The sequence below is a fragment of the Parus major genome, chromosome 5, assembly GCF_001522545.3.
Source record: "Parus major isolate Abel chromosome 5, Parus_major1.1, whole genome shotgun sequence".
NCBI lineage: Eukaryota > Metazoa > Chordata > Aves > Passeriformes > Paridae > Parus > Parus major.
Genome location: NC_031774.1, coordinates 33,629,719 through 33,651,237, shown reverse-complemented (window position 1 = coordinate 33,651,237; position 21,519 = coordinate 33,629,719). Strand labels below are relative to the sequence as shown.

At 37.6% G+C, this 21,519-nt stretch overlaps 1 protein-coding gene and 1 long non-coding RNA gene across 6 annotated transcripts in view; one reads left to right on the top strand and one right to left on the bottom strand.

Annotated features, from left to right (window-relative positions):
- LOC117244552 overlaps nucleotides 1–232 on the bottom strand; it is a 112,401-nt gene extending 112,169 nt beyond the window's left edge. Inside the window, exon 1 of the long non-coding RNA XR_004497899.1 lies at nucleotides 15–232. This is a non-coding gene — a long non-coding RNA (uncharacterized LOC117244552). The remainder of the gene's footprint in view (nucleotides 1–14) is intronic.
- A 264-nt stretch (nucleotides 233–496) lies between these two features.
- Nucleotides 497–21,519, top strand: part of NOVA1 (NOVA alternative splicing regulator 1) — a 145,541-nt gene continuing 124,518 nt past the window's right edge. For 3 of the 5 annotated variants that reach the window (XM_015630426.2, XM_015630425.2, XM_019006965.2), the window contains exons 1-2: nucleotides 497–976; nucleotides 2,879–3,022. In XM_015630426.2, coding sequence (XP_015485912.1) covers nucleotides 841–976; nucleotides 2,879–3,022 — 280 coding nt within the window. In that variant the 5' untranslated portion in view covers nucleotides 497–840. Of the gene's footprint in view, nucleotides 977–1,474; nucleotides 1,589–2,878; nucleotides 3,023–21,519 lie in introns of those variants that run through there. The other 2 variants (XM_015630427.2, XM_033514885.1) reach the window with 2 other exon arrangements.

Below are 21,519 nucleotides of genomic sequence, written 5' to 3'. Positions count from 1 at the left end.
CCCATGGTTCTAACCTCTCCTGCCTTTAGGGTTTCTGCGGTGCAGCTGGGGGTGGCGGCCCCAGCCCCCAGCCAGCCGCCCGCGGTGCTGGGGCTGGAGCGGAGCAGCGCCGCACCACCCCGGCAGCGATCCCCCTCTCCACCCCCGTGCACACGAGCCCGACAGCGAGGGAGGAGGGCACGGGAGCCCGGCAGCGGCGGGCAGCTGAGCCGCAGCGTCAGGCGCGGCACTAGGGCGGGCAGGGGCGGAAGGGGGCTCAGAAACAGCGTGAATCATCTCCCACTCTCTCCCTCGCCCACCATTTACACCGCTCGCTCCCTCCTTCTCCCCCTCCCTTCTTCCCTCCCTCCCTTCCCACCGATTCTGTCTCACTCGTTCTCTCTCCCCTCCTCTCCCACTCACTCTCTCCCCTCCTCTCCTCTCCCACTCACTCTGTCCTCTCCTCCTCCTGTCTCACTCTTTTCATTCTTTCCCCTCCTCTCCTCTCCCCCTTTCTTTTCCCTCTCTCGCCCCCCTCGTTCCCCTGTCTCCCTTCTCCTCATCTCCTCCTGACACTGCACTGCAGCTGCTCCTCCAGTCCAGTCCTGCCCGCTTCCCTCCCTCCTTTCCCTTCCCTCCCCCCGGGTGCCAGATAAACAAGGCGCGCAGCATCCTCGACAATCCCGATCTTAGCTCTACATTTTCGAAAAGGACAAGAGAACGGGACGAGCCCCCTCCCCTCCTCCTCCTCCTCCACCCCCTTCCTTCTCCTCCTCCTCCTCCTCCTCCTCCTCCCCCCTTCCCTCCCTGCCCCCCCACCAGAGAAGGGAAGAGACAATTCTCCTCCGAGCAGCAGCAAACATGATGGCGGCAGCTCCCATCCAGCAGAACGGGACCCACACCGGGGTTCCCATAGACCTGGACCCGCCGGACTCCCGGAAAAGACCGCTTGAAGCCCCCCCTGAAGCCGGCAGCACCAAGAGGACCAACACGGGCGGTGGGTATATCCTCTGTCACCTCCCTCCCACCCCCCCCCCCCCCGCCCAACCCACCCACCTCTCCGCTTCCCTACCTGCCTGCCTGCCTCTTCCAACCCCCCACCCCCCCCGCCCAAAGATTCCCATTTCTCTAATGTTATCATTCATCAAAATGGCGTCGGTTTTCAGCATCTACCAGTCTTTTTATTTAATATCCACGCTGGGGCTGCACAGCCGTGACCCTTCGGAGGCGAGGAGGGAGCACAAGGGGCTCCCGCAGCCCAGCTATCTCCCTCGCCCGTTTAAGGATGGGCGACAATAAATGGCAGCTGGAAGGAGACGGCAAACGCTCTTCCCTCCTTCCACATCCTCGGGGTCGCAAGTTGAATTTCAGCCTTGCCGTGCGTTTTCCTCCTCCTTGGCCTCACTTCCATTGTCAGCGCGTACACGGCGTGTGTTTGCCGTGCCGAGCCGGGGGCGAGGGCTGGCTGGTGGCGGGGGGAGTCGCCCCTCGGCTGCGGGGACTCGCTAGTTAACATCCTGCTGTTCCTGGAGGAGATGAGTTATAACGGGACGAGCATCTCCTTAATCCGTTTGCACTGGAGTCGTCATAACAATGCACGGAGGCAGAGGTGAATTTATTTGCCCAATGTTGAGAGCAGCGGTCTGGCTATACGTAGTGCATGGTTCCCCAGCTATGGTAATACGGGTGGGCACCACTGTCACACACAGGCACTTACTGAGGCGCTTTGTAGGCTCTGGAAAGAGAAGTAATGTGAACTCGGATCATTTCTTCTGCTTAGGGGTAAAAAAAAAAAAAAAGCCCAAAGAACCAACTTTATGAAAAGGGTTTCGTGATGTTTTGATAACCGTGACAATGGGACATTGCCATAATTGCTGGGGAGAGCACAAGTCTGGGGAGCCAGCGTATCCCTATTGCCTTGCACTTCTTCAGAGACAGTTATGGAAAGGTCCTCAGACTTCAGTGCAGCTAGATTTAGCAGTGGCACGAGGGTAGTGAAAATTCTGCAGTTTCCAAATCAGACTGGCATCTTTCCTTCTGCCCTCCATTCATTCTATATTTTTTTCCTATTTCCATGGTATGCTTTAGTGCTGGTGATGGGTAGAGGACTGGCATTGTCTATCTTGTCACCTTTTAAGTGTATTTAAAATAAGTGACTTAGGCTTTTGATCAATTGGGAAAAATTCTTCTTAGTGTCCTTTAATTAATGAGCTTAAAAGAGATCATTGTCACTTAAGAAGTGCTAAAGGAATACATGAGGATTACTTAGGCAAGTGATTCCATCCTCACCATGTTGAGTTGTTTTCTTGGCAGTGGCTGAAGTGCTTGGAATAAAACCCCACATTTGGGGTGGGTTATTTGGTAGCAGAGTAGTCGTTTTGCTCACTTAAGAAGAATGCAAGCAATAGCTAATTGCTGTTCTCATGTGTTTGCTAATGACAAACAAATAGCCCATTAGAATTTACAATTTGTTCTTTCCTGGTTTTGTCATTTCTTTTGCAGTATTTCCAAGCAAGGTTGTAGTTGTCACCAACCACGTTTTCATGCAGGGCTTTAGTTTTTGTTTTTTTTTTTAAAGGGTCTGATCATTTCTGCATGCTGTGGTTACCATTGCAAAAAAATAAAAAAAAATTAAAAAAATCTACCTTTGAAATGTAACTGCAATATTATTCTTTTACTGAATTAAGAAACCTATGGGGGTTCTTTGCTTAGAATAAATGTAGGCATTTTAAACTGTCAAAGGCATAGTCTAAACATGTATAATGACGCAACTGGTTAGATGTAAATGCATGAATTAGTGAAGCAGTTGAAAAATGTAACCTTTTGTTTATTTGTGGGTCTGGGGAGGAAAAATGACAATTTATAAGCCATATTAACCATGCATATCTCAATTTTTCAGAGGATGGCCAGTATTTTCTAAAGGTCCTCATACCTAGTTATGCTGCTGGATCTATAATTGGGAAGGGAGGACAGACAATTGTTCAGTTGCAGAAAGAGACTGGGGCCACCATCAAGCTGTCTAAATCCAAAGATTTTTATCCAGGTAGGTGCAAAAATTAGCCAATTCTTTATTTTTAAATTCCCAGGCATGTATGTACATATCAGTGTGTTTCATATATTGATGGTTAAGCTTCCAGTGCAGCAGGAAGCATTATGTCTCAGAAAAGTATGTTTCAAAGTGCAGTAGTGAATATAAATATTCTGTCTGTTTTGGTGTATGGAATGGACTGAACTGGACACTAACTGCTTGAAATAAGTTGAAAGTAGTTTACAATATCTCTACAAAAGATTATTTTCATTAACACTGATTGCTTTATTTTTTATTAGAAAAATTCTAGCTTTGAGGAACCACTGTGACAGGTGGCGTAAAGATAATTGTTCGTTTGAAGTTTCCAGACATTGTAATGACAATTAAGCTAGAATGAGTAAAAATGAGAGACTGCCTCGTAAAGAATGGGCCATTTACTTTAAATCCATTATGTACCTTCTTTCTGCTTCACTGCTTTGTTCATTGGCTCTGGAGTGAAGTAAAGAGGACAAGTGCTGCTCTTTAGATATTCTTTATATTATGTTTATCATGATGGTGGAAGAAAGCTCTATTATAAAACTGAAATAGTTTGGATGAATAAAAAAATTAGTATTTAATATTAGCTGTATTAATGCACATGAAGAGTTTTTAATATTTTAGTTGAATAGTAATAAATACCTGAATTAGCATTCCTCCTTTATAAGACTTCTGAAGAGGGAGTCTTATATAATTACAGACAAGATTTTAGCTTCTGCAGTTGAATAATTGGGTTTTTTTTCCTAAAGATGAACAAATTAGCATTCTGTAATTGAACTTTGCTCTAGAGGACTTTCTAAAAACTGATGCAAAATAACATAGCTGACACTTCTGTGTTTTGATTTTGTGATTTTGAAGAGTAACTGGTGATTTAGAATTGAGTTGACTAGTTGTTGCTTTTTTCTTTTGGAAAATAAGAGCTGCTTTGCATTTGTTCTATTTTAACAAGACTGAATTCTACAAATTAGCAAAGGCAGTTGGTATGGATGTAAACAGAACACTAACACTGGAGCATTTAGTTTTTCTGTCCTCTGACTGTACTGCCAGGCAGAAGTGGAAAACTTTTCATTAACAGAGATATTTTTGTCTATTTACAAATATGATTGTTGATGTGGAAATTCTGATGCACCTGTTGTACATCTCCTTAATGAATGTAGTTTATAATACTTAAAAGTCAGAGATTGAAGTGTTGCATGTAGATTTTTTTCTCCTGTTGAAAGTTACAGCTTATGAACTGGTGCTTGTTGCTTTTAAAGCTTTTTTCTTTTTTACTTTTTTTAGAAAGCTAGGAAAAACAGGATCCTTTATTTTGAAAGGTATGTTAGGATAAAAAAAAAAATCAATGTAGGATTGTGAAAACTCTTGGAAGAAATAAAAGCATTCTAAAGAGCCTGATTGCAGAATTAATAACATAATCTGGGTAAAGAGCTGCAATAGTAAATTAAATTCACTGTCAATAGATGAAAATGAAATAGATTTTCTGCATTATACATGAGGGGTTATCAGATATGCAAGGATGTTACAGAAAATTGGTGTTTATGAAGAATATTCCAAATACCAAATTATGAGTCTTTTCATTTTACTACAGTTTATTTACACTCACTTGGAAGGGACGCTCCAAAGATTAGATCTTTTGTTCAGTGCTCTAGTATGGTTCCTCTGTTTTCTGATTAAATCAGAATTACTTTTTTTTTGTGTAGGAAATCGTAAAGATGCAGCAGTAGTAGCAGAAGAACCTTTGAACAATAAAAAATTGCAAGTTGGAATGACGTGAGAAAAACGTTTGCGACATGAACATTTTCTCCCTTAAAATCAGCAGTAATAATACAAGTAACTAGGGCAGGGACGCTCAGAGATTTTCACAGTAACAGGTGCAAACCAAGTTCCAGTTTGACTTTATACAGTCTGCCTTGAATTTGCAGCCACGTTGTGTCATATGGAAAGTGAGTGTTTTAAGGAAGTTGGTGACTGATACCTGCTGGAGCATGGAACAGGGATGGGAAATGGATTCCAGTGTGGCTAGCTCTTGTTAGTATGTCTGTTTGCGTCTGACCACCAGCCCATGGAATTTTCGGAGGTCCTGTCATTCCTTGAGCTGATGGCTTTTGGGTTTCTTCCAGACTCTCTTGCTCATATAACATTAGAGAATGCAAACCTTGTCAAAGAGCTAAGATAAAGTTATGGTTTATTTTTCCTATGAAGTTTTTTAAACAATTACTGTTTTCTTAATAGATGTTACTTAGTTCTTACCTCTGATGCTTGTGACTACAAACATGTTTAATGTATGTTTCGCTGTGGAATGTTCTGTCGTTGAAGCTTCTGTGAAAGTTTTCTGTATTTCCAAAAAGTTTTAGAAAAGTGAGTAAGCTCCTGTTTGGGAAGGAGGAAGGTGCTTGTAATACAGAAGTTACGAGTAGTTCCTATGATCTAATAGTGTTTTTTTCTTTTCCCTCTGTGATATAGGACTTCAGTATGCAGACTGGTTTCTGTTGGAATTATTTTTGTGCGTCAAAAGGTGACATAATTACTGAAGAATTATATGGCAGCTCTAATTACAAGAAATTGAAGGAAAAAACAGCTTTGCATTGAACATTTTAGTTTACAAGATAGGAAGCAGTATACAAATACATTACTGTCCGCAGTTTTATTTTTGAGTACGCAATTTATTGTTCTCTTTTCAGGTTACCTGCTGACTTTTTCTTGTTGTCTGGGCTCCTGCAATTTGGCTTTGGATATTCTGATTCCTTTCTGTTCAGGCACGTCCCCCAAGATTAGCAGAAATAAAACTAAAATGGCAAAATATGCCCTACTTTTAAACTGAATGGTGCTGATCCTTCTGCATAGGAAGTACAGTGGGTATTGACTACTAGGTTTTGGTTCAGAAATTAAATACAGGTTTAGCCAACTTGATAAAGAAAGGGGCTATTCTGTGACGCTATTACAATGTGTGCTTTTTTGAATAGTAGAAGAAAGATGATTTCTGTTGTCTGAAGCTGTCATTGCTTATGTGTTTCTCCTTCTGCATTTTAGTGAGCACCGGACTCAAAACTGCTCAAGCCACGTACATTTTTCCCTTGCGAACGCTACCGTACACTCTCTCTCTTTCTCTCTCATGCACGCACTCTCTCCCTCTCCCTCCCTCTGTGTTCCCGCCCCAGTCTCTCACAAATGCACACACATGCACAAAATTATGTTACATCACATCATGTTGTTTATCTTGCAACAGGATCTTGCCTGGTCTGAACTTGGTGCTTGAGTGAAATTGAACTTGGTCAGTGTTTTTCAATTTATTGGAATATGATGTCATAGGTGTACTTAAATTAGATCATATCAAGAGCAGAGATTAATAAAAGCATAATTAAATGGGGATAAGGTTTTACTGGTTTTAGCAGTATGTTAGATGTGTTGTACTTATAGCATATTTCTGGACAGTAGTTACATCAATGTTTGGAGAATATAGAAGGTGGGAGTTTCCTCTCCCATCTCATGCAGACGGTGTATGAGGTATTGTGTGGCTATTTTGTGCTTTCACCAAGAGACTTCTATTTTTAGATGTTTTCTGTTTAATTATCAGATGTTTTTTTACTCATTCATGTGTTATGGGAGATAGTCTAGCTAATCTTTGTGCCAGTGCCCCTCTGAAAAGTCTCTTATTCTGACTCTTAGAGACCTTTCAAAAACATTGAATGTGTAAGTACCACATAAAGTTACAGAGATTTATAATTAATAATCTTACAGCTTCGTTACTCCTATAAACTGCTAGGAAGGAGAAAGGTGTAATATATCAAGCTTGGTTCTCCATTATTATTTCCTTTATAGAAATAGAATTTATCGTGTTCATTTATCAGTTAATTTATAACTCTTAAAAACAACAAAATCTAGTTAGGAAAGAAATGTTTTAAAAATCAACACTTGAAGTAAAGTTGAAGTGAAATACTGCTTTTTTCAGCTGTGGAAAAGTGTAATGGAGTTAGAAATGAAAATGGCTTTAGTTATTAGCTGTCTGTTGTGCTGGTTCCATGAAGGGCTTTTTCATACATCAGTAAATTCACTTCACTTTTTTCCTTGATGATCCTACTTTTTTTCTAGAAGTGTTCACATTAGCTAATTAGACACTACATTAAGTATATATCTAAGATTTTCAGATTCTGTTATAAACATTTACTTTTATGAGTAACTTCAGGGATAATGGGACTGAGGAAAGTACTAAATAGCGAGTAGAGATTTCAGAGGTGGAATCTAGAGCTGTATAGATTTTTAAAGTAATCACTGATCTTTGTACTAGTTTAAAAAAAAAAAGAGACCAACCACCAAAAACTCCCACGTGTTGATTGCCAGCTGTTCAGAGAGATAATTCTCAGTTGGACAGTTGTCTGTTGCCTGGTTACTGAAACAGAATAAAAAAAAAGTTAGCTTGTTAGCCAGCAGGTCTGTAGTATTTTGCGTTTAAAAGGAAGCTGAAACTTAAGTATGTAACTTAGTAGGATCTTGAGATTGTTACATATCTAACTTGTCCTGTGTACTATCACTTAGCAGATTCTAAATTGGTAGGTTTTGAGAAATTTTGAGAAGTTAAAGTAGAAATCTGGCACTGCTTTTTTTTTTCTACCTGTAGGGGCTTATTCATGTTAATGAGTGAATCAACTTTGACATAGTAAATGGCTTTGGTTTGCAAGAAAGTGCTGTGTCTTTGTCTTGTATAGAAAGGATTATAAGCACTTCTGACAGATTTGGAATGGTTAGTCTAACTTTAATAAATGACACAGGCGAACAACTAACTTTGTTGTCAAAATAAAGAATAGAGTGAGGACAGCTGTTATGAGGGAAATGCTGTATTTTAACGTTTCAGTATTTTCATTGAGGTTGCTTTTACCTAGGTTTCAATATAATTGAAAACCAAAGTATTTTCAGTAGGTTAGAAAGCTTATGTAGATGAAGGTGCTTCTAGTAGCAGCATTTTTTTTTTATAAAGTCAGGATTTCTGTAAAGCAATTATTCATTAAAAAAAAAAAAAAACAAAAACAACAATGTAAGACTTAAGTTTTCCCCTTTCATGAAGTTTAAAATTTCCATACAATAATTCAATAGCTTTTTGTAGATAGATCCAAGTTTTAATGGATTCTTGGTAGAGAATAGGTGCTAGAGATAATACTTTAAAAATATAAACAGTGAATGTCTGAATCTCATTTTCCTCTTCTCCCTTTTCCTAATGGATGCAACCTGTAACAAGCAATGTCTTTTTCAAATACTCTTTGATCTTGTTTGTTCTTTAATTAATTTCATTAGCTTAGATATTGTCCTCAGTGGTTGACTAGAGAATTTATTTTGTCAGTGATCAGTAGCTTTTTGGCCAGGGAAGAAGACCTTAGATTTAGTGAATTCGTCAGACTGGCCTCCAGAAATGGAGCATGGAGTGGCTGGGGAAGAAGTTTGCACCTTGTTACTATCACATTTCTGTACCTTGTTACTATCACGTTTCTGTCTTTGGACACAGCTCTCACATGAAGTTAAGCAACAACCATAAAAATTTGGCTGGCAAATACCTCGGAGTCTCACTGTTGCACCTTGCAGCAGTGCAGTCAGCTTTCCAGTCCATCTTTGGATTTAGTTTGTTTCTTAACAAGTATCAGTAGGCCAGTGGGAGTTACTGACTCGGTGAGGAGTATCGTGGTTGTCAGTTGTCCCGTGCTGGAATGCTGCAGGTAATTGGGCTGGACTGGTCAGAGCTGTGGCCGTGTGCTTCTCACGTTGCACTGCAGCTGCTGTTGGTCTTAATTAATCTGACCCTCAGAGGCTGCAGTGTCATGGTATAAAACGCAATGCATATTAGAAATTGGAAGGCTGCTTTTCTGACTCTTATTCATGGCCACGTTTCTAGGTAGGCCTTTTGATTTCCTAATTGGATTTGTTTGACACTAGCATAAAATTCTTAATGTGCTTCAATCTAAAACTGTAATATGTTTTTCTTGTTTATCAAATCTATCTGTTGAGTAATGAAGCTGATGCACATGTTTTTGAAATGCCATGTGGTTATAATGGATTTAAAAAAATATTTCTGCTTATTTTGACAACAACTATTGTCTGTAAATTAAAAGAGTTATACTGTGTCTGGTATGAATTTCTGCTGTAGTATAGTATGTTCTGTAGTGGGAATGCTTAGTGCTTGTTTTATTTAGCCCAGTCTTGTGGTTAAGGACTTCTAGTAGCATGGAAACATGGAGAGCTGGAATTTGGTGCTGGTGAATGGAATCAATTAGTGTGCTGTGCATGTGCAAGGTTTTTAATTTACTGTAGATATATGACTGTCTTCACTGTGACTGCATCACATAGATTTAGGAAAATAGCAGGTTCCTTACAATTCACCCTCGTATTGAGGGTAATTTTCCTTCCCCCAGAGGAAATATCAAACTGTACTATAACCTAAAGATCTTGTAAGTGTTCCAGTACAGATTTGGGTAGCTCTATTCCATCCTATTTTTGTTTTGATTTCAGGGGTTTCTCTATCCCAACTTGCGATTATTCATGGCATTATAAAGATCAACTACATTGCTTGTATTTTGATTAAAAATAGAGAAAGAATTGTCAGAATACTCTGCCTTAAATTTTCCCTATATTTGATAGACACATTAAATATTTTAATATGAAAAATCACAAGATCTGAATTCCATTCCACCCATATGAGCTAGTTTTCCCTTTTACATATAGATAATTATGGTTGAATCTTACTGAAGTTTGCTTAATATTAGGTGTGCTGCTCTAGATAATAGCCAAGTACTACAGTTCCTTTGCAAGAACTTAACTGATCTGATTGAAATGTCAGTTTAAGGCAGTCTTTGGAGACATGTCTATGGAAGTCAGCTCCCAACTCTAACATGCTAGCATGCTTTTGTAGCCTTTGAGTATGAATTTATCACTTTGCTTGAGCTAGTTATTGTTCTTCTTGACTTCTGAATTGCAGTAATTTGGTGTAAGGTTTAAGTGTTCTGCATAATTGATGGACAAAATTAAGTCTCCTTTGTGAAAGGCTGGAGAACATGGGTTGATGTAGGTGATGTGAATAACTAGCTATGTGACCAGATAGCACTTGAAAGAACAGTGTGTTAGGGACCAGGTTTAAAATTAAACATTGGTGGTATGATTGACCTGGGGTCAGATCCCTTGTAAGTGAGAGATACTCTTGCCAACTTATGTATATGAAGGTGGTTATCTGACATTAGCATTTGTTGGATATAAAGTATGAATCTTGGACAAAATTTCGTATTTACCTGGTCTTGTACGTTTTGATTTTGAAAAGACTAAACATCTGTTTTTCATCGTTGATCTCTCACTGCATCCTGCAGGGCCTGTCATCTCAGCATTGACAGGATCAGATGAAAAATACAATCGATGTGTTGACATTTTTTTGAGAATCACTCAGGTAAGATTACTTGTTATACAGAACTACAGTGAAATTCATGGCTGCTGCTAATGTTTCACCAGTTGGAGCCTTTGCATTCTCAATCATTAATTAAATTAGATACTGAGGTTCTCTGCATGTTCCCTTGTTTCTATTTTAAAAGCACTTTTTGTGCCTTGCTCAGTGCCATTTAACTCTCTTGTAATTTCCCACATAAAGAGCTTCACACATTTGTACTATTTTCCCCCACTTGATAGAGTGGCACCTGTTTGCTTGAATCAAGAACCATAGTGCACACCTCCAAAGGTCTTGGAAGATTTGTTTGTATTTTTTTACAGTCTCAAGTAGTGACTTTAGTCCGATTTAGATTCTTCATTGGCAATATGGGGAAAAAAATTCTTTGTAGAGAACCAGATAATCACGTGCAGCAGCAATTTATCATCTTCCTAGTGTGTTCTAAATTCTGGCTTTCAAATTTTACATGAAAAATTACAAATATTTAACTTAATATACAATGGTGGAATTCTTCTTTTTATAAAAAAATGAGTTACTGAAAATGTTTATATCAGGTCATGCACTGGAAAAGTAGGAAATGGCATGTGTCCATTCAGTTGGCTTTGTTGAGTATCCAGTGTACTTACGAAATTAAAACTATTAGCAGAGTGTATTCCAAAAGAGTTGGGCTATGAAATGTCATGGCTGTGAGGGAAGGGGGAAAAAAATGACCAGTTGGGCCATATGCCAATGTTTTAGCTTGACCTAACAGTGGTTTACATTTTGTCCCCATCTGTAATCTGGTGTTAGGAAATGCCAGAGTGCAGGTAGGGTAGTGTATGGTACAAGTAGTACCAGCAGCAGCAATTCAGATGCTGCCACGGATGCTGTTTTGGCAGCGGTATCGAACTGGAGCTATAGAATACTTATGTTTTATTGTAATCTGGCAGTCTACCAACAATTTTCCTGAGGAACACCAAAAATAATAAGGAAGTAGGTGGCTTTTTAGTGGAGTTATGACCTGAATTTGAAGAAAACTTCTGTGGAACAAGAGAGGGTCTTCCAGCATTCTGTCTGTGCTGATTTTTCAAAGGTCTGCAATGAAACGCTGCTACTGGATGCATTAAAGCTTTAAAAAAATGATTTGTTGCAAGTGTTAGATGTAGAACATGTATGGGGTTTGTTTTCTGCCTTGCATGTGTGTGCACACTTCATTCTTTGTATGTCTTCTACTTACGTTATTAGGTGAACACTTGGCGACTCTGTCAATCTAAAGTAAAATTTGTATTTCCCCGGAATTCCTTATACATACATAATTTCCTAATTTCTGATTCTTTTATTGAGCACTGCAGTACATCAAAGTATGCCAGTTTTTTGTTGAGATTAGTCTTCATCAAATAACGTATAATTTCCAGCATAGCAAAATACTCAGGGAAAAAAAAAAAAAGAAAAAAAGAATAACTGTTAATATTACAAAGAGTCTTTTTTAGGGATATATGGTTTTGTGGTTTTTTTAATGTTGGTAATGCCAAGTGCTCATCTAGTATTTGCACTACTTTTAACAAGAATAAAACACATACTTTATAATTTTATAAGATTTGTAAGTTCTGTATGGATCTACATCTATGACTAGCTGTTCTAGTAAGTGTCAACATGATATATTGTGAATGAATTATTAATAATTTTATTTTTTTAATTTATTGATTCATAGCTAGGAAGATGGTTCTTTCCATGAATAGCTAGGATTTAGAAGGAAAAAATAGTTCCTCTGATTTTAAATCAGAGTGTTAAAAATATTTTGAGTGTATGTAGAAATATGTGCAAGTGCTAGTCTCAGAACTTTAATCTTGCATGCTCTTGATGGAAGAAAATCAAATAAATGGGTAGCCTCCCATTAGGTTTCATGTACCTTTGGAAAACTACCCCTCTTCAGTTTATGCAAATGTTTTATACCCTCTAGTCTAGGAGATATGGAATGGATAGTGATAACAAGGTTGTTTGAATTAAGCAAGACATTTCTAACTAGTTTATTTTTATTCCAGTTTTTTTAATGGTGCTTTGTTGATTAGGAGCAAGAAGATTCTATTGTTTGTATATTATCTTTTCCAACAGCTCTTTTGTCTGGTAGTAATTACTAGTTGAAAGAATGTTAGTTGTGATGTTCAGTACTTCAGTTCTGTCCTTCACACTTTTTATTAGCTTAGCACTTTCTGCTTTCATAACTGCAGACATAAGGACACAAAAGTTAGTCATCCCTAATTGCAAAAGAAGTACCTTGATATTTGCCTTTTCCGACACACATGAATATGCTCAAAATGAGGAAAAAAGAAGCTTCTCTTTATTCACTTTGTGTATTTTTCAATGGAATTGTATGATGTGTAAAGGACGACTCTACTTTCCATGTTGACTAGTCCAGGAACACGTGAAGTTTGATCTCATGCAAAATTCTTTGTGTTTACTTTTGTAAAGAAGTCTCTGCTTGTAAAGTTTGACAACGTTGTATTTGTTGTCTGAATGCTTTTGTCGTTTATTGCTAAGAATTTTGCTTTTTACTAGGATGGCTAGTTCGGTCTTGTTTCTCCCAGTACAAAATTTCGGAAGTGATTACAACAATTTGCTAAGGGTTGCAGTATTTCACCTGCATGTAAGACCTGATGAACATTTCCTTAAAAATATGCATGTTATTAGATGAGCTCCTAAGATAATGCAAGGATTTTTTTTTTCTGTGAAATATTAATGCATAGCACTTCAGAGTGGGTGGTCTTAATGCTCCTGGTACTTTTAAGCATCCAAATGTCTTGATTTGGGTGGATTCTTCCTATTAAGGATTCTAAGAAAGCATACAGGAGTTCTGGTGTAAATTAGCGTGTATTTGTAGGATGGGTTTTATGCTACAAGGTTTTCATATTGCAAGTGATGGTTACTTGGGAGGTGCAGATAACCTGATGATGGCCACTTGATATTCCAGTAAAGTGTGCTTAAAACTACAAGTATTTCAGGAACTAATACAGATTTTGTATTTTTAGGATGACCTACTTCAGTAGGTCTAGAAAGAAGTGTGATGTTGCAATGCTGATTTGGAGGAAATAGTGCTGCTAGTAATTATCTGTCAAATTGCAATGCAGTTCATTGGCAAACCAAGGGAGAATGATGGCATACTTTGTGATTCATGTCAGTTTGAAAGGAAACAAGTGTATCCATAGGTATTCTGGAATCCTCATAGGTAAGTCTCTATGTAGTGAGAAAAACCAGCATACCTCAGAAAATTTGAGATTTTATCACTCCACATTGAATAATTTCAAAAGTTTCACTCTGCTTTAAGAAGATTTTGTTGTGTTAATCCCTTTAGAGTGCAGTAGTTTTCACAGAGTGTTTACATAGTGGATTTTAAGGGGGTTATAATTTCCCCCATTTCTTTCTCCTTTGCTCAAAAGCAAAAGAAGGTTTTATATTGGATTCCTGTATAGATGTTTCTCCTAATTAGACATATAGAACGTTAGAAAACTTAGCAGTTAACTCTTGTTGTCTGCTTCAAAATGTGGGACATTGCCAATGTTTTCCCTCTCCCACTGGGGAAATTGAGGGGTCTTGCTGGATGGGCCATGTTACAGTGTTGAAGATAGTTAAAGATACATATGTAATCCAGACAATACTATCTGTATGCTGCTTATTTGGGGAAGTGATTATCTGAATAAGTATTCAATTTCAATTTTTAGTCTTTGTGTTATTTTTAGAACTCCAAGTTTTCCCACTACAAATCTTTTCAGTTCTGGATCTCAGTAGTAGTTCAGCACATCTACATGCTGAAAAATGAGTAGTTTATTTGATAAGCATTTTAACATTAATCTTTTTTACGTCTGCTTTTATACGTGCTCTTCGGAATAGGAATTCCACCATTAAAACCATCACTGATGAATTCAGATAAGTAAAACTTCCAGTTTCCAGGTAGGGTGAAGATGTTTGGGTACAATCAAAACCTGATGAATTGTTTCCCATTCTTTGTTTTGCTTGAGGTCAAATATTCCCCTAGAGGTGAGCATTTCTGCAGTTCTCCAAGTACAGTTCTTCTATTTTTCCACTGCTGAAGTTCTAGTACCTTAAGCAAAAAGAAATATTTTTATTTTTTTTTGTCTCTTAAGCATGAGGACTGAAAATTATAATTTCTTTCCTATTTGCTGCTGCCTCCCACAAGAGTAAGTGGAGACATTTGTACAAAGGCAGTAATAATACCAGCAGTTTCTGTATACAAACATTAAATTCAGGTAAGTATTGAATTTATGCAAGGTGGAATACACCTCCAGTCTGCATAGTCCTGAAGTAGTATGTTTAAACATAGGGGTAGATTATTAGAATTGTATTTAGAAAAAATAATAATTATATATATGATTTTAGTTTAGGTCTTTTGGTAAAAGGCTTCTGTCTTTCTCTTTCTAGCAGAAGGATGTTTTGTTTTGGTTTTTTTGTTCTGTTTTTTTTCCCCTGGTGCTCATTTATGGTAGTTAAGATTTACTGCTGCGTTCTCCCCCGAGAAGGGTTGTGTTCTCACCATTTTCTAGGCTTGCAAACAATTGTAATTGAACTTTTCTCAGCTGGCTAGAGGTGTTTGAATCTGTATTTGGCGATGTTTTTCTTCCTACATTCAATTTTATTTTAGTCAATTAAATGACAGACACAGGAGTAATACATGTGTTTTGGTAAGGTAATGTAGGGTGCCTTTCCACTTTTAAATAGATATTTAAATATTTATCAAAAATAGGTATATTATACAGATTACCAGTATGAAGTTGCCAAATATTTTCCCCTTTTGGAGTAAGAGTTTTGTAGTATTTCTTTTGGTTCATGGTCCCTTTGCAAGAAAAACGACACTGTTTTAAAACTTCCTTTGAAATTTTAATGCAGATATGTAATCCTTTACAAATGTCGAAAGGAGAGCAAGTGATAAAAATTTGGTGTATCAATAATTTTTTAGAATTGTCTTCTTCTTTGGTTAAAAATGGCCTGGTTTTCTGATCTTTATGCATAGACTGGCTTTTTAATATATTTATAAGTCTGTTCAGTAATTCCATATAGGAAAATACTGGCTTTATGTTAATATATGCCAGTCTTGCTAAAAGATCCATTTTAAAAGAAGTGCTAGATCTCATCCAGATTCAGTTACAAATCCTCTTCAAACTAAACATTTTCTAAAATCTCCTTCCATTTGCAAATAATTGCTCTTGCTGCAAGTACTAATTTTCATCTTTTATTTTGATGTACTTGTTTGATTTTAGCTTTGAAAGGTATAAATCAAAATTTATGAAGAAGGATGGAACCGGATGAATTATCAAAAATTATCTAAACAATTAGTGGGAAGGACTCTGTAAAGTTTTAATGTGAAATGCTAAAAGGCACAGAAAAGCTTTCTAAAAATAAGGATATATTTGCATTTTGGCTTAAAAATAGTAATCATGAAGTCAAATTGCCCTATTTTTGGTTATTATTACAAAAAAGTGTTTTGACTCATCTTTTAGAAGGATTATTTGGACTTTTTATTGGGGAAGACTTGAATTATGTGTGGAAGAAATCAAGTCTATTCACTTTCCAAATTTTCATTAAGAAAATTTTAAATACTTAAGGTTTTCCCATATTCTGGGTAGTACAGTTGTTTACACAAGTCTTTATTCTTTTAATCATATTGCCCTTATTTTTTTATTGAAAATGGAAACCTAAAATATATTTTGGTGTTCAGATTCTAATGCCTTTCAGAATTATTTCAGAAAATAATTTAAAATCATTTTTTGCATATGTTTAAATTTGAGCTTAATGCAGACCTTTAGGAAAGGTAATTCCAGGTTCAAGGACTTTATGTTCATTTCAAACTGGAAAAAAATGTGGAGGCACTTCTAATTAAAATCTTCTATCTACAGTTACTCTTGTGTTTGTGATGCAATCTGTGTTTTTTTGGACTAAGACAGTATGTTTAAAGGTATTATCTGCTTTCTGCTGAAATTAACAAATGCACCACCTACAATTTGTGAGGACCAAGGGAAGCAGTGGAAGAGGCATTTGATGACTGAGTGGCGTATCTTTATTTTTTACTCTTGGACAAGAAACAAAAGTGTTTTGAATGGCTGCTACATATTTATTTGTCTATTAAGGTGCTAGCTGTTAGTACATTTTGATTTTTATTGTCTAAAAATACATGGTCCTGTTTGAGTTGGAAAAGGAGAGATTAAGATTATATAACGTTTCATGGTAATTATGTGTGAGCTCTTTGCTTATTTGCGCAAAGAAACATTAAAAAAAAAAAATCCCTCTGAACAGCTGAAGTGACATGAAGCACCAGCTGGGGAGTCTGAAATCAAATATTTTAGGGCATGATTTGTACTAAACTGCAATAAGAATGTATGATTCTGCACTAGCAATTGTTGTGAGGTCAAATTGCACATAAAGGGGAACACAAGTGATGTCTGTCTTGACTGCAACTGATGCCTGTACACGTGCTATTTCACAGTATTTTTTATTCACATGCAAAACAGGGAGAATGACTAACTTGATTGTCTTGTTTGTTTATTGTCAGTTAAGACTTAGTGTGTCAATAGGTGAATTAAAGACTTGAAAGCAAGAAAAAAAATTGAAAACACCCTTTTTGAAAAACATGTTCTTAAAAATTTAAAAATAATTTTACACCCAAATATTTTAATATTAGGAAAGTTAAGAGCAATTCTAAAACATCAGAGACTTGTTCCAATGTATTTTTTTTCTTTTAATTTTTTTTTTTAAATTTAATTTTTTTTTGTGCATATTAAAATTGCAGTATTGACCTACTGGTATTATAAAAAGATAACATTTTCTATTTTCAGAAAAAACCTGCATTTTGACACATTGTTTAAAAACTAGAACAGCTCTGCATATGAAAACACAAACTGTGATAATTAGATAGTATGCCATATGTGGTAGTTTAAGTTGGCATATATCTCAAATGGCATGTTTAATGTACTGTATTACTGGAATTAGTAATTTTACAGCTGAGAGCTGTTAATTCTGTTATACTCATTCCCTCTGATGACCCTGTAGGTAATGATGGCAGACATTTTTCTTTGCAAAAACCTGTTTCTGATAAATTAAAACAGTTATAAGCTGCTGTATTTTTAATGGAATCTTTGACTAGTGTATGTTCCTCATAATATTTTAGGTGTCTCTAACTACTTCAGAATTCCAGGATTTTCTTAAAGATATAATTGGTATTGATGGATGGTCACATTTTTTGCTTGATGAAATATATGTAGTGAGGAAAGAAGGAAGGTCTGTTTTCTCCATATAGTTTTTCTGGGTTTTTCTCTCCCCCACTTTTTGTTAGGGTAAAAAATATTGTTAACCCTATGTGCTTGAGAATTATTGACAGTGGTTAAAATCCACATAGCTGTGGATTCCACACTGTAGCTGAATAGAAATCACTGGTCATGAAAAGTCAAGGGAAGAAGGCAAGACTTTGAGTACAACTGGTTATGTCTGAGATGGAGTTGAATTTTCTTTTTCATAGCAGCTTGTATGGTGGCAGGTTTTAGAGTTGTGACCAAAAAGTGTTGACAGTACACTCATTTTTTAACTCTTGCCTAACACTGTTTGCACAGTGACAGGGCCTGCTCTGTTTCTGACTCTGCCCACCTCCCTCGTGAGAAGACTGGGTATGCAAAAAGAAGTTGCCAGGTGGATAACCTGAACTGTCTCAAACTACTCCGTGCCATATAGTCCTAGCAAAAGAAAAGCAAATTAAATGGAGTGGAGTGTTCAGCTAGCAGTTTGCTCAGAGAGTAGCTGGGAAACTGTCTGCCCAAGGACGCTGGTGATTGCCTTTGAATCACAGAATCAGAAAGGTTGAAAAATACTGAAATCCAGCTGTTTTCCCACTAGTTTTCCCACATGATGGTCATGTTCACCATCAAGCCTTTGGGATATCGAGCCGTGTCCTAAAGTGCCATTTTTGAACCCTCTGAGGGAGGGTGACTCCACCACCCTTCTGAGCAGTCCATTTTGATGCTTTGCACCCTTTCTGTGAAGAATTTTTTCCAGATACCTAATCTAAACCTCCCTGGGTGGGTGTACCTTGAGGCCATTTCCTCTTCTGGTGTCACTGGTTGCCTGGGGGAAGAGGCCAATTCCCACCTGGCTACAGCCTGCTTTCAGGCAGTACAGCAGAGAGCTGTAAGGTCTCCCCTGAGCAGCTTCTTCTCCAGGCTCAACACCCCCAGCTCCTTCAGATGTTCTTTGTGAGACTTTGCTCCAGACCCTTCACCAGCTCTGGTGTCCTCCTCTGGAAGGACATCCCCTCAATGCCTTTCATGTAGTGAGGGGCCCAAAGCTGAGCAGGGGATTCGAGGTGTGGCCTCACCAAGTGCTGAGCACAGGGACATGATCACTTCCCTGGCCCTGCTGTTGCAAGCCAGGATGACATTGGTCTTCCTGGTCACCTGGGCACACACAGGCTCATGTTCAGCTGGCTGTTGGCCAGCAACCCCAAGTCCTTTCCTGCCTTTTCTGTGGGCTTTTTATTTTCTTCCTATTTTCCTTTACTTCCTATAATACTTATATCTTGACCCATGATTTTTCTTGGCTTGCTCTTGGTATTTTCTTCCCCCATTCTGCTGGGGAAGGGGTGTGGGTGAGCAGCTTTGTGGCCTTGCCTGCTAGACAGGATAAAGCCCACCACAAGCATTATTAATCTTTTTGTGTAGTGCAAATATTTTGCCTTTCTAAAAATGTAAAGGAGGGTGAGAGACACACCCACAACCTCACTCAAGTTTGTCTTTATGTACCAGCAAACACTACAAAGAGTTGCAAAAAATAATTGAATTTATAGCTTTTGGTGCTGATTAGGACTGCATCTGTTTTCTACTATAGACATTGTTGGTGTGGTTCTAGGCTGAGTACACAAAAGGAACATAGTATCCAAAGCAACAGTGAGAGATCTTTTGGGAAAGAAATTCAAGTGAAATGTTAGAAAATACGTGTGGAATGGGCTTCATGGTTTAGGGACTCCATTTCTCTGTTGTCCTTCCAGACAACCCCATAAAATCTCATAATCATTACCCTTTTAATGCCTTCCACCTGCCCCAAAATTGAGGTGATGCTGCCAGTTCCAAACTCCTCCACAAGAGAAACAAAGTGGAAAAGGTCTGAAACTTCTTTACTCACTGAAGGGATGTCCTAAATAAAAAAGGATAAGGGTGACAAAGGAAAATGTGGCCTATAAGCTTAATGCCTGTTTGTATGAAACTATTCAAACAAGCTAGTGGGCAGGTGAGGCTTTGATAGCAAAGCAAAGGGGACATTTTTTTTTTTCCTTCATAAGAAAATGAAATTTAGTTAATGAAAAGAATAGCAGTCATTTTTGACAGAACTATTAACAGAACATGATACTCATGCAGTCATACTCTTGGGTCATTAAGTCCAATTCCAGCTGATTGCAGGTAGCTATCATTCATAGATCAGTCTATGAAAGACCTTTTAAAGACAGACAGGAACTTTGGAAATTGCAGAGTTTCATTAGTATTGGGATTTGCTGCTCACTCAGCCTTTTTTCATGAAATGTGTGGTTCCTTGCACAAAAAAAAAAAAAAATACTATTAAAGTAACTTTTTAGTTTTGAGAAGTTCTGATTTAAGAGTCAAGTGACTCCGAGTGTGGTGTCACATGAATATCTGATGAAGTTCATAAATGAATAATGTGTGAGTTGAACATCAGTTTGATTGCTAATGAAAACTGTGTTGAAGTTAAGCATGGCATTCTAGACTGTTCACCATTATCTTTACACCAACCTTACTTTCTACTAATTTGCATGATATTGTGGTTATATTTTTATTCATGTTCTGTATGCTCCTCAGCCGTTTTAAAGCTTGTTTCCTTTCTGTGTTTCAGTTTGTGGTTTTCTAATTGTAATGAATATTACTAATTATGATAAATATTTGTCTGTGGAAAAGGTGACCAATTGTATCCACCCTTCCCAACCTAAACTGGAACAGTGAAACTTAAACTCAAGTAGTTGAAGGGCTTTAGAGTCCAATTTCCTGTTGTTAACCTCTGTTGAAGATGAAAAGGCTATGGAAATGGTCTTTTAGTCTTGTAATTAAATGCTACCTGAGTTGTGCATGAACATATCACTGAGGAGAGGTGTGCTTACAGACCACAAGTGTAAGAGTTTTGCCTCCTTAGGGTCTTTTACTGTCATTTATCATAGCTAATTTACACCCTCTGGGTGATTGTTCCTGTGGTACTACTGTTGCCACAGCCTTGGCAACTTTTGAGTGTGAGGGGAGATGTGTTTCGATTTGTTGCAGTGCCTTGCAAAGGCAGGCGAGAAGTCAAAGTAGTTGCTTTTTTTAACTCTGAAAATCTGGTCCCATTTGATAATACTTTCATGGGATGAAATAGTTCTTTCTCTACCTCAGTCTAAGCAAGTTGCAAAATAAAGCTTTAAGTAGCATGCATGGTAATTGTTACAAAAAAGGGACAGAACTTTTTGTTTTGAATGGGCATTGCATGCCTGTGCAAATGTAAAAATTAGGTCATTTGAGAGATATATGTGCCCATGTGTATGTAGCGGGCACACATATATATATATATATATGCTTACCTCTTTGTTCTTGAGTTCTGCTATGACTTTGTCATTTCCATATCTTTGTTTTTATTTTCTTGTTCACAATGGTTATGTTTTTGATGTGGTTCACTCTGAAATTCACAGAGTTTGCCTGAATAAGGATGGTTTCTAGAAAAGGGACGAGAAAATGGAACTTCAAGGAGAAAGCACTTTCAAATAGTTCATTCAAACAATGTTCAGTTGCTTGAACTCTAAACTCCTTGGCTTAACATTTTGTGAAAAGTTACCAACTTCTAAATTGGAATCTCAAGAAATCAACATCAGGATATTTTGTGAAAGGACAAATGGAATATAGGGAAGTTTCTGATTGCTTGAGGCCTGTGATGACTATCTCTTCATTAAAGCTGAGGACTAGGGAATGGTTTAGCTATTTTACTGGCTCAGTGTTTTAGATATAATAATTATTTACCTTTTATAAATAAAAGACATTTTTGTTCTGAAGTAGCTTTT